At 33.3% G+C, this 17,617-nt stretch overlaps 1 protein-coding gene across 2 annotated transcripts; it reads right to left on the bottom strand.

Moving 5' to 3' along the window:
- Positions 1-786: 786 nt before the first annotated feature.
- LOC148281347 (ras-like GTP-binding protein RhoL) lies at positions 787-12,991 on the bottom strand. Of its 2 annotated transcripts, none has more exons than XM_088226806.1 (5): positions 12,714-12,991; positions 5,149-5,263; positions 3,371-3,497; positions 2,833-2,917; positions 787-1,909 (listed from the first exon to the last, which is right to left on the bottom strand). In XM_088226806.1, exons 1-5 carry the CDS (start codon positions 12,851-12,853, stop codon positions 1,765-1,767), a joined length of 612 nt encoding a protein of 203 aa, XP_088082932.1. In that variant the 5' UTR covers positions 12,854-12,991; the 3' UTR covers positions 787-1,764. The 2 variants fall into 2 exon arrangements, with proteins under 2 accessions (XP_088082932.1, XP_088082933.1); XM_088226807.1 differs by lacking the exon at positions 12,714-12,991 and adding an exon at positions 7,166-7,330 and having other exon boundaries at positions 1,625-1,909.
- Between the last annotated feature and the right edge of the window lie 4,626 nt (positions 12,992-17,617).

The raw sequence follows: 17,617 nt of genomic DNA, 5'->3' as shown, positions 1-17,617 counted from the left end.
TGTTCTTTTGTTCTTGACGCCTGTATGGTGGGGATGAAGTCGATGTACTCCAGAACGTTGCACTGGATTTGTCATCCGAGTTCATTATAAATTACGAATGTTCTGTGTGTAATAATGTTGGTCTTGCACAATATAAATGTATTATATTAAAAAGAAAATGCTTAGTTGCGTCTTCGGTTGATGCTCTAGATTTCTGATAAAATCATTTGGCACGTGTGTGTCATTGATCTATGGACGTTGCTCGTGGGTGCTCTCTGTGGAGAGACAACTAAATCGTCAATACATAGTTAGAGAGGAAGAGTCTAAAACTGGTAATCCTAACATGGAAAAGACCTACCTCTCTTGGTAGGCTGTTCAACAGACCAATAATCCCCCCATTGGCATTTTCAATGTTAAATTGGTACTGCATTCAGGAAGAACAAATGGTCTGTGTTGCCTAGCTCTTAATTATTTTATTTGTTGTGTATGGCAGTTAATTGGTAGAATTTCATATTAAAATTTGGTATGGTATCCAAAATAAAATATTTTTATCAGATCAAATTCTTCTTTTATTTTTTAAATATATACAAGAGTGTATAATGTGACTCGTTTTGTCTTGTTAGGACATTATCAAAACTTCTGCATTCTCTCCAGTTCGAGTAGTGGCTTCTTCAGGCTTCTTCAGGTCACACCACATTGTGCTCCAGATTGTTACGCACTAAAGTTGAATACAAAATTTTGCTAGTATTCAATTCAAAGTGCTTAGAATAGGGAAATATCACATACTACGAATACCGATAAAAATATACTAAATGGATTTAGAATCATTTATTGTATTTTCAAAATCAATATGGATATTATGGAGAAATGTTTTCATACATAAATTAAAAAAAGAACTTTTAAAAAAAAATATGTCACTAAAAAAACGCAACATGTTTGGCCTTGACAGTTGTGACGTCAAGATTCGTGACAATGTTCTAAACAAATTTGAATGGTCAGGAATAAATAAACATGAATCGTGACGTATTAGGGGCGTGGCCAATAGAATGACCGTTTTAGCGGGAATTCAGAATTACGAATTAAAAAATATTTTTCATGATACTAATGATTAGCAAAAAAAAATCTATTTTACAGGACAGTATTTTATATACCTTTTTTACTTTAAAAATGTAATAAAGAAACAAACCTGATATTTTCCTTTTGTGTATATAAAAAAAAAAGGGAAATAATTTGAGATTTATGAATATGTTTGTTACAAAAGTGATATTAGGTATTCTTCATTTGAGTCAATTCATCACCCACACCATGATTGGTAGTTTTTTATTTAAACTTTTAGTATGAAAAACAAAATAAAAAAATTAATATTCGTATGAAAAAACCCCCTTTCAAATAAATATTTCATGTCAACCATGTCAGGAATCAAACCCGAGACTCATGGTAGGCAAATGCGCTGATATTAGACCACAAGGCGGTGAAACGCATGACAGATCACATCTCTGTACATGCCTAGACTTGTATTCTCAACAGCTTCATTTCTGAAAAAAATATCCAATATTAATTTGTCAATCTTGATAAAATCCCCTTCCGATTAAATCCGTACTCGTTTTGATTTAAATTGAGTGATTTAATAAATGTACAAGGCTGCAATATTAAAAAAATATTTATTTACTCAATTAAGGAATTACAACTAATTATGTCAATTTTAATTAATATTAATGTATTTTTAAACACCTATCTATTAAAGCTTTGAGATATTACTACGTAAATTGTAGATTACTTAATCCGCTATGAAATAACACATCCTTTGCAAGTTTGGTTGACGGTGCAAGATTTAGTTCCTGATTTGTTTTCTATGGATCGGATTGCCTCCATAAATACAAGATCTAGATTTATTTGGTCCTGGGATGAACACTCCATGAATACGGCTGCACTGAAATGACAAATTGACCTTTTAATACCTAATATACTGACCTAGTAAAATGAACAAATAGGCAAAAGGTAAATGTTTGTATGTAATTAGTTGAGATTTTATAATAAAGAGACCCATCCTTGTAACAAAAAAAAATTGTCAGCAAACTATTTAGCATTCCAATATTGTCGTTCCAAGCAAGAACAGTAACCAACATCTAAAAAGCTTCAAAGTTTTATGTATTTGGTATTTTTTTACCATGTGTTTTGTTTTTTTTAAATTTTAGAGTAAGTTGTTTAGAAGGATTACAATTATTTATCAGATCTTTTTAGTTTTTGCTAGATGCTGCTTTTTTACTTGGAACAGCGCGATAGTGGTCGTCTATTATATTATTAGTTTGTCTGTTATTTATTTATTTAAATACACTCCCGGTGGGCATTTTAGAGCGATAAGATAAGGCGTATAATGAAAAAAAATATATACAGGGAGTATTCTTGATACTCACGTCGTATCTTTGTTTCGTGAATGCGAAATTACATATGTTACTCTCGTTATTGGGATAATAGATGCAAATATTAATGTGGGAAAGAAATATTCTCTTAGTTAATATTTCTGTATAATTCGTTACCATAGATTCCACAGTAGCTGCCAGTGTTATTATTTATGTTCTATAAAATTGTGAAAAATGTACTTAAAAACGATCACTAATTATCCACACATTGAATAAATCGGATTGGATTAACTCTCTGGTTTTGACAAATGCAGGTGAAGTTAAAGCATTTTCTCATTACTCGCGATGGCATATTCTGCGTAGCTTCAGGTCTGATTGTGATGAATTTCCTTAGTATGAATGAAACACATTTTTCATGAGAACAAAATTTGACAAATAGCCAGTTTTGACATGATTTTCTGTTCACCTCAAACATTTTTGACACAATGCTTACTTTAGTTTTTTAGCCAATTTGAGTCCTTCTTTTGTTTTTACCAGATCTTCACTTGTTTCTTGTGTTCTGTAATCAGATTTTGTTCCTAGAATACAAAAAGTGTTTTTTTTTATTGTCAAGTTTAAAAAGCAGATAGACCTACATACTATTATTTTTTTAGTCTTTAGTTTTGCTGTTCTTTAGCGCGAAAATGTATATTCAAATAAGAATGTAGTCGGATAAAGTTTTTAAAAGGATTATCCGCAAGCCTGCAATAGTTAAATATCTGAAATAATGGTTAGAAATTTGTAAAGATATTCTTTTTTCAAACAAAAAAGTTAGGACTTACCATTACTTCTGATTTTTTACTATCACAACTGAACTAAGAATATTATACATGCGTTTAGTTATGAAATTTTAAATCATAACTAATTTAAATGTGGCTCTCAGATTTACCCAAGAAAGTGCATTTCATGACAAAACAGACTTTGAAATAGCTTTAATTTGCTTCTAAGTTGACAATTGTTAAAATATGTGTTTTTGATATATATTTACTTACCTACTAAAATAACGGGAATTTTAGTTTTATTTGTGTTATTTTTACTAATTATGGGAAACCACCGATTTGAAATGTTTTCAAATGATTTTCTATTTGCTATTGAGTAGCACATTATGAAACAGCTTGTCTGAAAAAAGAAATAAATATTTTATAGCTTTTCATGGTAAGAAATGAGACTTGGTTTTCTAAATTGCATCTAGATTATTTCACATATACTGAAGAGCAAATTTTAATTATAGTTTTTTGGATATGTTTATTATTTCTTTACCGAAAAATTACCTAGCATAAGCAAAGATGCAAACAACAATTTAATAATAAATTATACCTTCTATAAAACATTGCATAACTGCTGTAGATGCTCAATCTTTCGAAAAAAACTGAGCCACAATTTCATAATTAATACAACATACACACTGGTTACGCCACATTTTATTCTATGTGTACACACATATATACATGGCACAAATGTGCTTTTTACAAATAGTAAATACTAGGATGAGGCTTTCAAATTTATTTGCCACCTACTGGGCCCTGGTTAAGATGTTTCAATGCCTACCATGGGTACCATGTCCTTTGATATTCTCACTGCGATCGCAAATAACTTATTTTATCCACTGTGTCGTATAATCGTCAAGTGCCCTCTCCTTCCTGACCACAAGATCTCATCTGATCCTGACTGCCATGAAAGAAGTTCAAAACAATAAGATGCAAATCCCAGAACAAGGTAGGTAATTGCAATCATTGTATTAAGGGTTCCGTGGCAAAGCAAATAAAGGATAACGCATTCTGCGAACCAGACCATTTCGAGCGTTCATCTGCTAACAGGCAAGTGGCGCGATTACACACAATTATTGTTTGTTTGTATATTTTATTGAATTTGTACGTGGGTTTGAGTTCAGAATATTAGATAAAAAGAGCAGTGGGACTAATTCAACAAATAATAATTACTAAAACGGTTTGACAATCATAGGCTTCATGGATTGAGAATCACCAGAATTCTCTTAGCACTGTCTGAAGAGATTTATGACCATAAAGTGGGCTGAGCAAAGGAAGAATATATACGGTGTCAAGATTACGCTCCAGCGCTTCATTCACAGTAGTAACGGTTGAGCTTACTGCTAAGCGAGTAAGTACGCAAGGGCCCACAAAAGGGTGCGGTTTTGCACGCATTACTCAATGAGTATTATGCACCCTTTACTTGAAGTCCGTCAAGAATAATCTCAGGAAGGCTAGCTAAGTATGTGAGCTGTTCCAACGTATGGAGGCAGTCGCTTGGAGCTTAGGCAAACCTCCATGGGATAGCACCCGGAGTGCTAAGAGTCATTTTCCAGTACCAGGACTGTGGTAGCTGAAGCAAATATCTTGTACCATTTCTGTCCCAGAAATAGGAGCAGTATAGAAGTTGAGATAAATAACTGCATTCTGAGGATGGACCCATGACCTTTTAAACGATAATTTCAGGAAGTGGAAATAATTTCCTTCAAGACTTCGCAGAGGATGAGGCGCGCAAGGGTAGCCGATCAGCTGCGACATTAGAAGAGTAACATTATGGGCCCGAGACAGTGATAGGCGAACAAAAACTGTAGGTACAAGTTTCGGCCACTCATTAGAAGTTTAAAGAATTACTAGTTAAGAAAAAATACACCTAACAACATTTGTTCAGCTAGGGCAGTGGTCGGCAAACAGCGAATCTTTAGCCCCCTTTTAAAGCAACGACCCTTTGGTAAAATGCAGTGTTGTAATTATTTATTAGTGTGCGTGCATCTTCCGTTACTTACATTTTTATGGAAATGTGATCTCAAATTATCATAATGCTCAGATCCTGATGTGTCCATGAGAATAGAGGGATGCTCCACCCCATCCACTTCTATAGTTTGTGAGTAATATTCGCATCTGTAAATTTAAAAACATTTCAACAGTCAAAACTTTGCATTTCTTCTGAAAAATTTATTTAATGGAACACTCGATTATATTGGGTATTAACATACGTTTTTTTAAATTTTATTTTTTATTTGTTTTTATTATTAATAAAACGTTTAACACATTGTAGTCGGGCGCTTCGAACAATAGACTCTAGCCTATAGCGGGTGTTTTTCGCGATTAGCGCAAAAATATATCGCTTTCTTAAAATTGACACAATTTCTAAACCAAATAATATTTTCGATCGAAATTTTCAAAGAAATCATATTTGACATTTGATCATCAAAAATAAATAAATTTAGGTAAAAAGTGGTCAATAATTGGTTTTACTTTGCATAATCGGTCGGAACTATCTATGATTTCTTCATTGTTAGAAAAATGCCACGCTTTCCATATCTGCCGAAACCGGTCTCTGGACATCGTTTTAGCAAAATAAGGAGTTTCGGTTGTTGGTTCAGTAGACCAGTACTCGTCCCTTATATCCTTTCGAACTTGTCCCATCAAAATAATCAGCCCCAAAAACTTTTTCATTTCTTTCAAAGTAATATTTTTCCACTTTCCCGATTTTTTATATAATTTGTAATTATGTGAGTTTTGGTGGTAATATCTATTAGATTCGTTTATAAAATATTCAAACAAATCATCACCGATAAATAACTCTATCGCATCACTTACAGTTTGAGGACAATGGACATTTGAATTCAAACCGCAGCGGCCTAAAAACGATTCCAGAACTGGAGGATTATCAAACGATGACCACTCGTCCACATCCTCATCTGAGCTCGTCTCCGAATCAGAATCACTTTCAATAGTGCGACGGTGAAACGTTCTAGGTCTTGGTATTTGTTCATCATCACTCGGTTCTTTGTCTGACAACTCTTCAATGTCATCATTCCATGAACAATTAGATAAATTGTCGGCATACACTTCATCGTCACTATCATTGGCTTGTAAAGACATTTTTGTAGGGGTAACGTCCTATACAATGCTAATATATTCAAATAAGAAAATACCAAACAGTAAACAAAACAGTGCGAGCGGTATGAAAAATAGTCCAATACGTGAAATGACTCAAACTAAACTGGAGATTGAGATCGCATAAAACTCTAGATTTCTGGCGACGCCTTTACAAGTGGCACACTAGCCAATCCGGACAAGGCATCTCAAATAACGTCGACAGACTGTCGCCTAGCACCCCAGGTAGCAAATCACCCTTCAAGGCGTTTTATTTCACGCTGATAACAAACCCGTTTAATGCCGTTTCCCGCCAACAACCGACAGTCGACAAAAACGGCATTTGCCGTGTCCCGCGGTTGACCGACAGTCCGCGAAAAACGGCAAATGCCGTGTCCCGACGACAATGTGTTAATACATAAAGTACATATTATACTCCCAGAAGTTATAAAAAAAACTCATTTGGGACAAACATACAAAGAAACATTTTGGTGACAATACTTAATATCATACATAGTTAATACACACGAAATAGTAAGAAAACATTATTTAAGAAACATAAAACACAGCACTTTACACCATCTATATAAATATTACTTTAATAACTATCACTATCAAAAAGATTTAAGTAATATTTTTTAATTGCGACACTATTAGATCTTCTATTCAACTTTTCGTGTTTTAGCTCATTGGGCAGTTTATTGAATTCGGAATGGCCAATATTTGGTCCGTTTTTTTCCAAATTTAAAAATGACCACCTGTTGATTGCTTAATTCCTTTGACTCTGGGATTGTAAAACAAAGCCTGTCTTTTCGCGATACACGTGTTCGAAGAAAATGGGTTACGTTTGATTTTACGTAAACTATTTGACGTTATGTTTTAAGTGTCGATCCTGGAATAAATGAAAGGGTAAGGACTTACGATTTCCTTCCTTTGGCACTGGTCCAGAACACCACTGTTTTCGATTGCATAAAATGGTTTACTTTTACGTTTCGTTTATATTTGCGCGGCACCGGATGTTCGAGAGAATGTCACGCTCGCGGTTTTACGTTTCATTGTGTGTCGCTCCAGTTGCTTTTTTGACTAGCTGTCAGGGAAGATGTAGGTACGTTGGGATTCAAAACAAGAACTACCGGAATCAAAGGAAAGGATTGCTTGGCACTTGAATAAAAATATATAATATGTGAATCCGAAACACCACCAAAAGTTGCGAAAAATGGTAAAGGAAAGAAAATTTTCTCTTCTACAAGATGTTGCTGTAACGTTACATGTATTATTTTATTTGATTACAAGCCTTGATTGCGAGACGAGGACGACCAATGAAGACGTGACATGGTCAGATAAACCAAAATCCTAAGTCTGGTCATGTCAAAAGCAGACAGAACCGAAGGGCATGTATGACAAGATGTATGAATGTGGAAGAAGCTAGGAATATATGTCAGGATAGATGTGTGTGCCGGTCCATTCTCTCTGCCTACCCCTACGGGGAAATGGCGTGATGGTAGTAGTAGTAGTAGTAGAACAAGCCTTCAAAATGAAATGTTAGGTAGACGGAAGTGAGTATTTTCTACACCTGCTCGCGTTCAATCAAGGGATAAAAGCTGCCAATGCTGTTCACGATATTTGCACATTCGTGAAGATGCTATGAATTATTGACTACTTTTTGTAATTTTTCTTTGTTGTGTCCTCTTGTTCTCTTCGTGTGGAAAAAATGGACACAATTTATGTTAACAACTAATACGTTACTTCACCGATTACTATGGGAAGTTAACATTTATCTTCAATTTTATCTAAAAAGTAAAATTAAGTTTTCAGTATGAAAAGCAGAACATGTGAAGACTGGATTTCTTCCTCGGGAAGAAATCCAGTTTTCACAAGCGAACAAGAATATAAAATGGCTTCCCGAGAAGGAACTTATTCCTTGCGAAAATATTATATGGCTGCACATCGCTTCAGATTAGAAAAATTGGCCTATGGATATGCTCTAAAAAATAACATTACTAAGCATATTTTTTTATGAAAAAGCAAGGGCACATGCTGATTGGTCCGGGTACGACTCCCCTGAGGGCTATGTCTGCGACTTATATCTGAACAAAGCCGGCGACCGGTACTACCTGCCAAGGTGTTTAATACCGGTCAAATCCGTTTTTTTATTAAAATGTATGTAAGCAGCTGCATGTAAAGTGCATTTTATTGACATCTAGTGACTTTTATTAGTACTTTTTCGCTGCTGGTAAACCAGGCGAAAACACGGGACCGGGACACAACGCATGGTTATTATAATCACGTGTTTACACGGCTCCGAGATACAAAGCACAAAAAAAGGAGTGAGGTCCTGTATATTTGCGAACATTGCAATGCGCAATGTGGCTCTCCATAACTTAACCAAGTATTTCCATAATTATGACACTTTTAAGAAACCCAAAGCATGAAATTTCACAAAAATGGGCTGAGCACAGGGTAAATTCTATGTGTATTCGACCGGTGCTCAAAGTGTTAAGTGACCAGTAATGTACCCATTCATACCCTATTTTTTAAGACATTAGGTCACAATATTTTACCTGCAAGACTTAACTTGGAAGGAATATAGGTATCTACATAATTCAATGACACGCCTTCGAATGCTGGCCTCGTTAAGGTAATTTTTTTATCTTATCTCTGAGTTCATCAACAGATAATTATCTTGAAAGAATTCACATGATAGCAATGATGAAAATTCTCAAAACAATGTCATATAAATAAATAATGCGTCTTTAAATAAAATGTTTCTCGATTTTGTAACATTGAAAAATAAACAAGATTGGTAAATTAGAAATGGCGTTGCAGAGATAACGCTTTGGATGTTATTTTATTTAAATGCATACTTATATTATAAATGCGAAAGTATGTTTGACTAATTTAATTTGTTTTTTACTCTTTGTTGAATTATCTTATACAATAAAAATACCGTTTCCGTCAAGTCACTCCCTCGGAAAAATTCTTAGTGAAAAATTAATTACTCTTTCACATCGCGACGGAGTTACCGATTGACGTGATTTTTTGCATAGGGGTAGTCGTAGAGCTAACAAGTTTCACAGGCTACTTTTCATTCCGAAAAAAATATTACTTCCTCAGGATTTTTTTTCTATTTTAATATAACGTGTCGGCACTGTCGGCCTCGTGGTACAATGGTCAGCGCGTTTGCCTTCCACGCAAGAGGTGTCAGGTTCGATTCCCGACATGGTTGATATTAAATACTTATTTAAAAGGGGGGTAAAAACCCCTAAAAACACGAGAATATTTCATAGTCCCTGGATTGGTATTTGAAGCGTTAGACTGATCATCTTGCTTTCGTGTAACATAAATGATTAAGATACGCTTCCATCGGTGCACCAATGTAGTGCCCTATGCACCATACGGTGCGGAAAGGGAATAATTATGAATGAAAATGAGAAATTAAAACAGAAAAACTACGCTCATCGATTCGTATTTTTTGCATATCAATTGTTGAAGAACCGGCAATCGATCCAGGCTACTTCTATCACTTCTTCACAATATTTTAAACAATCCCACTTCGCCTGTTTATCTGAGAGAGCTCATTCAACCTCTTTCACAACACGGACTATCTCTTCGTTCTAGTAACGAGAGAACCCTTTTAATACCCAGTCATCGCTCTAATTTTCTTGCCTCCTCTTTCACAGTAGAAGCCGCTCGATTGTGGAATAATCTACCCACTAATGTTAGAGACGTCCCTTCTTTATTTACATTTAAGTCAAGATTGTAATGTCACTATCTAAATATTTAAATTGTTCCTTTATCCTTCTTCTTTCCTTCTCATCCCCTCTCCTCTCTTCATAGTATAGTGTTAATTTTTTTAATATATATATTTATTTTTGTTAATCTTTGCTTTTAATTTTTTTACAAAATTGTAAGATTCAATATGTCCGTGTATTTATAATTTTCTCAAACTGAACGGTTTGGGTAGGTAGGAAGAAATTGCCTTAAGGCAATATGCCCGCCCTTATATGTATATTTATTGTATAAATATAAATGCATAACATCGCTGCTGTTTTCATTATAATATGGATAATCCATATACGTAATACGTATATCGTATATGTGTATGTCATCATTGTCATTGCCATATAACTTTTGATTCCATTTTCGACATGTATTATAAATTTTTATTATTTTTATTTTCTATTATTATTTTGTATATTGTTTTGATTATTTTGCATATTTTTTTGATTACCTGTATATTGTTTTAATATGTAAATAACTATTTTTGATTTTTGATTTATATATCGAAGAGTCCCGACTTAACACGGAATTTTCTAACAAGTCGGGACATAAAAAAAACATATAATTGTGGCTATGTAAAATTGTGTATTTTGTGCATTAATTAAAAAAAAAATATATATATATATAAAGTGTCAAATAAATAAAAAAATAAAAATTATCCCAAAAAAACATACAATTTAATCGGAAACTTTAAAAGGAACCGCGGTCTGACTTTTCTTCATACATACGTATTCCTATATTTTCTCCCTGGATTATGGCACTTGAGCGTTGATTTTCTACACATTATAGATTTACCCTTGGCGTTTTTCTATAGTTTAGCTATTTTGATAAATTGTTTCTTATGGGAACCAGGACAATCCAAAAACCCCTAAAAGCGCCTAGTTTTATCTGCCATCTTCGTACGTGCAGTATACAAATATAATAAATAACTTTGACAAACGGAAATGGTACCGACACGGAAAATTTAATTCTAAAAACCCTTTTAAAAAAAAAGAAAACAAATTTGGTTCAGTTTTGGGGTGCGAAAAACGTGACAACGAAACGTCGATTTTAGTTAGGCATGATCGGTTCGACGCGCAGTTATCTTTTTCGCACATTATCGGAGAAGCATTTGCGAGAGAGTGACTGAAAAACAATGTTCAAATACCTATTCATCAAAATTATCCATACCTGAAAGAAAATTCTTTAGGCCACTCACAGTCGATTAATATTTTTAACTCTTAAAAGACTGGTAAATAATCCTTTTGCTCGCGGTGATGTAACATCTTGTTACCACAAGCTAAAAAGGGTTATAAATATTCTGATGTTCAGACATTAAAAAAAATAATATGGAAACATACGGTTTAAGAATCTATTTTTCATAATTTATAAAAATAAATAAATAATTTAACCCAGTTACAGCAAAATAAATTAAAAATAATAAATACAGCGGTCATCTTATGTGCGTGCGTGCGTGCATCTCCCATTACTTTAAATAACCGTCTGAATCTCTTTTCTCACAAACACCGGCCACGGAACAGAACAGGGTCTCTGTCTTTCTTGTTATGAGTTCTATTTTCGAGCTCTCTCTTATGCATATTTATGGCTGTATTGGCGTCACATTCATTCTTCGCGTAGCAAGGATAAATATTTTTGTATCCAAATCCAGCATAGCTATACAAATTTTACTTTCCAAATCCGGAGTGAAATTGTCCATTTGAAGATTACAAAAAATACAACTTCATTGATTAAAAAAATAAGAGAGATATGTCCAGTCTTGTATCGTATGTAGACTAGTGTGACCTCACAGTCACACAAGAGTTAATAAACTAACTCAAACGAAATTTGTATGTTCACTCGGTTCACCAACAGGCACTAACACACTAACATAGAATCATTAAACATTTGAACGCACTGTAATATTCATATTATCGCGGCAACAAAATATATTCAGCTTTAAACTGCAAAATATCATTGTCCCTGGACTGGCGCCGATCACCTTGTTATGTGCTTACATAGTACGTATTGTCATTTAGTTAGCTGGTGGCAGAAATTACGTTCTCCACAGGATGAAATATACCCAGAGTTCTGATGCCTTTGGCACTTAACCACCTGGTAAAGCCCCTGGGACCAATATTAACATCTTACGGAATGCAGAAATCATGAATTTTTATTGAAAAGGGTCGTTTATAGAATTCACTTGAAAACCATATGATTCAACGCGTGAGAAATACACTTTTGCGAAAATCTCAGAATGTAGCGTAGGAAGAATAAATGTACCTATTTTTTGTATCACACCTACCCCTCCAAAGGACCAAAACTTGTATTATATAAATCCATACACAGTCCTTTGAGGAAAAAAATAGAAATGTAATCTCTCGTGGTTACTACGTTGCTCTGACGTAATACTTAGTTTTAATGTACACGGTATCTTTCAAGTGTAAAAAATATAATGGCTTTTTGTAATATCTTTTAAATAATAAAATTAAAATACAATATCTTCGTGTCTTCTCAATTGATCTGCTGGACTTCGAAAATTTATTATCAGTGTGCTACACTACATCGGCACATAACAACCTTACCCACGTGTAACAGATTATCGAAGTGAGTCGAATGCGGGGTGGTTTACATGTTTAAATGTGGTTACCCTGTACACCGCAGAGTACGGAAAGGTAAATGATGAGGACGACGATGAATTAAATATACTTACGGGGTGGATAAATGGCAGGGTTGATATTTTTTCGTAATAAAAACATCGATCATGCACGTTTTTCCTGTCTGGCTATCTCCTACCACTGTCAACTTCACTTGGTTAGAGTTTGGATTTGACATTACAACAGACGTATCCATTGTATGTGTCAAAATAATACTCGTTAATAGTTTATATAAACAGGACAGACACAACTTAACAAAACTTCCGTCACTCCAGTTTCCGCTCTGAGCATCGAACTAAGACTTGTGTGGGCTGTGTTTTCGCTACAAAAGCGCTCGTATCTTGCCGATTTTTTATTTATATTGTCCGCTTACGTGATAACTTATTTGTCTTGATCGATTAAGATCCTGTTCGAGATTGCTGCACACTGAAAGAAACGCAATTGTCGAATCGTAAACATTTTTGTGTGACTCACGAAAAAAACAAAAAAATTACCATACTTATCAATGCGCAATGATATGAAATTACCAAGAATCATATCAGTACCGATCACCGGACGTGATAGCCATGTACATACATTATATTGAAATTGTTTTTTGGGTAACAAATTAATATTATTAATATATTACAACGGAGATGAAGAACATTTTACAGAGGGGAATATAGAAGTCAGTCATTTACAGGTCTTCTGACCTGTCATTGGCTGGTTTGATTGGCCGAACTTTACTCTCTGTGTAACTTTCTTCTGCCTTACCATTCTATGAGTATTAACCACGAAGTAAGTAATAGTTTACAGCAACACAACTCTAGGTACTCAGGTCGAGAATTGCTAGCGCAAACCGAAACCGTGCGTTACAAGTTTATTGTTAATCTAAAAACCAAACAAAGGGGCTTCTCTTAAGCAGAAGCGAATTATTATTCTGAACAAAATATCGAGTACCTACCCTGAGACATATATATGAAACATTCAATTGAGATCTAATTAGATCACTAAGCGAGACACATATAATTATAATGAGATGGAAAGAGACAGTGATTATCAGGCGATCATTTCCTAACCTCATGTTAACCTAAGGTTACCTCAGGTTACCATACAGTGACTCCAGGGGTGGTATTTTGAACGCAAAAGCGCGCGTAGAAAACGCATTTTTAACGCGTATTTACGTAATAAAAACACACTAACAGAGCGATCTCTTCGTGCGCAATGGGGAAATATAACATACTACGAATACCGATAAAAGTACATGAAATGAATTTAGAATAATTAATCAATAAGGATATTGCGGAGAAATATTTTCTGAAATATTTTATTTTTATTTTTTTTAATACGTCACTAGAAAAACGCAACACGTTTGGCCTTGCCATCAACTATTTGTGACGTCAAGATTCGTGACAATGTTCTAAACAAATTTGAATAGTCAGGAACAAATAACCATGAATCGTGACTTATTAGGGGCGTGGCCAATGGAATCACAAATTTACAAATTTAAAAATATTTTTTATTGTTCTTATTAGAAACAGTCTTATTGGAAACAATTTTTTTTACTGGACAGTATTTCATACACCTTTATTACCTACTTGCTTAAAAAATGTAAAAAAAAAGTGATGATTTCCTATTCTGTTCAGAATACCAGCCCTGGGAGTTTTTTCACACAGTACCTATGTCAAAGGTTAAGACGTGGTCAATTTTATTATTATGATGGCGAATTATTATTGTTTTAGCATGTGATTGTCGAACGACCAGGACATTAAATTCCCCAAAGAGTTGCTCTGAAGGATAGCGATATGGTTTCTGATTGATAACCCTAAAAACAAACTTTTAAAACTTGACGAAAGGGTCGAGACAAGGCAATCATGCACCTCCCCATCCTAAGATACCGTGCGATTAGACGCTTTGTACGAGCGTAAAGTACCTGCACAGTTTTCATCAACGAGCTGGGTAAATGGATCTGATATATTATTATGATAAATGCATTGATCGTTGTAAAGTGATTGGCGCGATCGCTTACCATTTTTGAGGTCCTGGGTTCAATTCCTCGTAGGCTGAACATGAGCCATTGATTTCAAAGGTTGTTTAAGTTGTAATATCTTAAAGTTCCTGGACTGACATCTGAAGAGTAAAATTGATTACGTAACTTTCAAATAACAGATTGTTGAACTGCACTGATTTGATTTACATTTTTTATTTATTGAATTTGTTTAAACAAAATATGTATAAAATTACAAATGTTTTGTGCATACATAATTAATAATTACGTTTCTACCTCCCTAATTAGAGTAAAAAATCGTGTTTAGAGGGAGTTCGTCTTACATTAATTTTTATTTTTACATTTTGTTTTATTTACACTTCATTTTTATTATCAAAAGTAGATTCCTTAAAATGAGATAAAAGATAATTAATTTTCAATTGTATGGAGTTACATAGTATATTGACTGTCTAGAAAGTAAAATCGAATTTTCGATTTTTTTATTTAAAACATGTTCAATTATTACATGTTACCGACGAAAATACTTGAATTTTTTATGCAAATATTCACATTTTCCTTTAAGATATCTATTTTACTTTATAGACAATTGAAGATAACTCTGTCAACTTTTCATTGTAATCAGGACCCCGGGCGTCGATTATGATGGGAAATATAAGGACGTCGTATTTTTCTGAGTGTACGTATCGAGGCGTTAAAGGAGCCGGTTTTGTTATCAATCTGTAGATAAATACAGACGATCGTCAAGCGTACCGTCTTGGTAATTATCAAGCGAGCATTTTTGGCTTGAATTGGGATATATTGGAGTTTATAATCGCTTTGAATTGGGCACTTTTTCCATAAAAAAAAAAATGTTTTTGCTGGACAGTATTTCATAAACCTTTATTCCTTTAAAAATGTTTTTAAAAAAACGTGATATTTCCCTACTAACATTTACTACAAGACACTTATGACAGTTGTATAAAAAAAGTTCAGTTAAATAAAGTTTAAAGCGGTTAAAAGTTAAATAATTGTGGCATTTTACAGAAAGTTTTGGTCGTATAAGTTAGGAGTGCGTGGCTGAAAATGTTAGTTTAAGGGCAGTTTTGTATCTTACAAATAAATCATTTGACTTAAAACTTCACATTGGTTAATTGACGCGTAATTTTATGCATAAAGGTCAATAAAACAAACTTTGAAAAGTTGGAAAATTTGTGTGTTTATTTATTTAAAAATATAAATATTTCGTACATTGTAATTGTTCGTTAAATATGTTATTGTTATTCATATTTGGCATACTTTATCACTTGTAATGTTATTACTTATTAAGACTATATGGGCCAGGGCCCGTGTTACAATGGGAGTTAAGAGTTATCTTAGCCCCACAATACCCAGTGTGGACGATCTGCTACATACCGATAATCGGTATATAAAAGTAATTGCTTGGCAACTTTTAAACAACTTGGCGACTATAGTCCTTAAAATATAGCTTGATTAAATTGACAGCTGTCATACTAATCTCATTAGTGATGGGAAATTACTGATCACTGATCAAACCGATTTTATCAGTTATTTCATGCAATCATGAAACTCTGTTTCCGAAAATTGATATAAAAAACGCAAAAACAAGCCTATTATAGTGTGTTTAACACAATTATTCACCAAAAAATGAGACATTTATACTTTTTTCATGAACAACATCAAATGAATATTTTTTTTACTAGATAAATTAACATTGATCAATTTGTCCCATCTCTAACGTTTTTGCAAAATGATGTAACCTTATAAGAACGTCGTTAATAATTAGGTTTATTTTAGTTTTCTTTTAGTTTAAAAGCTGATTTTATATGTAAATGTTGATTTATGTCTCAAGCATTGTATTAAAAAAATAAATTAACACGCCAGATACAAACGGTTTTTCGTGTGTCAATATAAATAACTCCTTTTACGTTACTACAAAGTTATGTCGTCACTTTTTCTGACAACTGTCATTCTAATCATGTTACATTTTAAGGACTACAGTTCATTATATTGTATACATACTAGCCATTATAGTTTATTTTTAAAAGTCACCACCAGAGTAAAATTTTTCGATAAAAATTTAAACAAAAAGTCAGTTGCACGTATTCTATCAAAAGTATAATTTCGCTAAAGTTTAAGGGGTCATTTCTTTGTTTTTTTTTTTAAATTTGAAGTTATAATTGTTTCCTTACTATATAAAAGACGTTCATAAGAACCGATATTTATTATTTTCCTTACATTCTTGTATTTTTTAATCTTTTAATGCCCGATGTAGCATATTGTCCACATAAACTAAAATATGAAATTAAAACTGAAAAAAAAATTTTTTTTTTTCATTATTTTTCCCAGTATTTGCATAAAAAAACATATGTAAAAATATGTTTTAATTAGAAAAAGAAAAATTGGGCATTGAAGGTTTAACAGTCTATAAAGTAAAATCTAATTTTCTGTGCGATATTGTGTATGTTTGATATTTTATTTATTTAAAGCATGTTAAATTACGAGTTGACGACAAAGACACTTAAAATTTTCATACATATACTCATTTTCGTAGAGAAATTTTAATTGTAATTTTTAGACTATTTTTGTTCAAGGAGGTATGCAGCTTTCTTTAACGACTGTGCTAAAAAAATCCCACTGGAGACGTTGATATAACATTGTTTTACATTAAGCAAAAGATGACAATACAGATGTATAAAAACAAAAAATATATGCATAAATATACTGTTTAATAATCTATTTTCTAAATACGACTTGATTATTAAAAAAAAAGAAATTAATGTTAGACTCATGTGATATCATAGCCACACACAAAGGTAAATTCACAATTCTTTTCGGTATCGATATAGCCGATACTTTTTTGTACGTATCGACATTAATATCGTATCGGCAGAGGCACGTATCGATGCATCTTTAGTGGTATTTTAAAACATATACAAACCTTGTCGATTTTTTTCGTATTGTCGGACCATAGCG

The sequence above is a fragment of the Micrasema longulum genome, unplaced genomic scaffold, assembly GCF_059751315.1.
Source record: "Micrasema longulum isolate JH-2025_06_02 unplaced genomic scaffold, ASM5975131v1 h1tg000469l, whole genome shotgun sequence".
In the NCBI taxonomy this organism is placed as follows: Eukaryota; Metazoa; Arthropoda; class Insecta; order Trichoptera; family Brachycentridae; genus Micrasema; species Micrasema longulum.
The sequence above is the reverse complement of the archived record's forward strand: the minus strand, read 5'-3'. Positions and strand labels throughout refer to the sequence as shown.

Excerpts from the sequence above, each read along its gene's own strand:
- LOC148281347 (XM_088226806.1), bottom strand. The coding sequence starts at position 12,853 with ATGGATACGTCTGTTGTAATGTCAAATCCAAACTCTAACCAAGTGAAG. Across the intron at positions 3,498-5,148 it reads GATCACATTTCCATAAAAAT|ACAAGCTGTTTCATAATGTG; the intron begins GTAAGTAACGGA and ends TTCTTTTTTCAG. Across the intron at positions 2,918-3,370 it reads AATTCCCGTTATTTTAGTAG|GAACAAAATCTGATTACAGA; the intron begins GTAAGTAAATAT and ends TTTGTATTCTAG.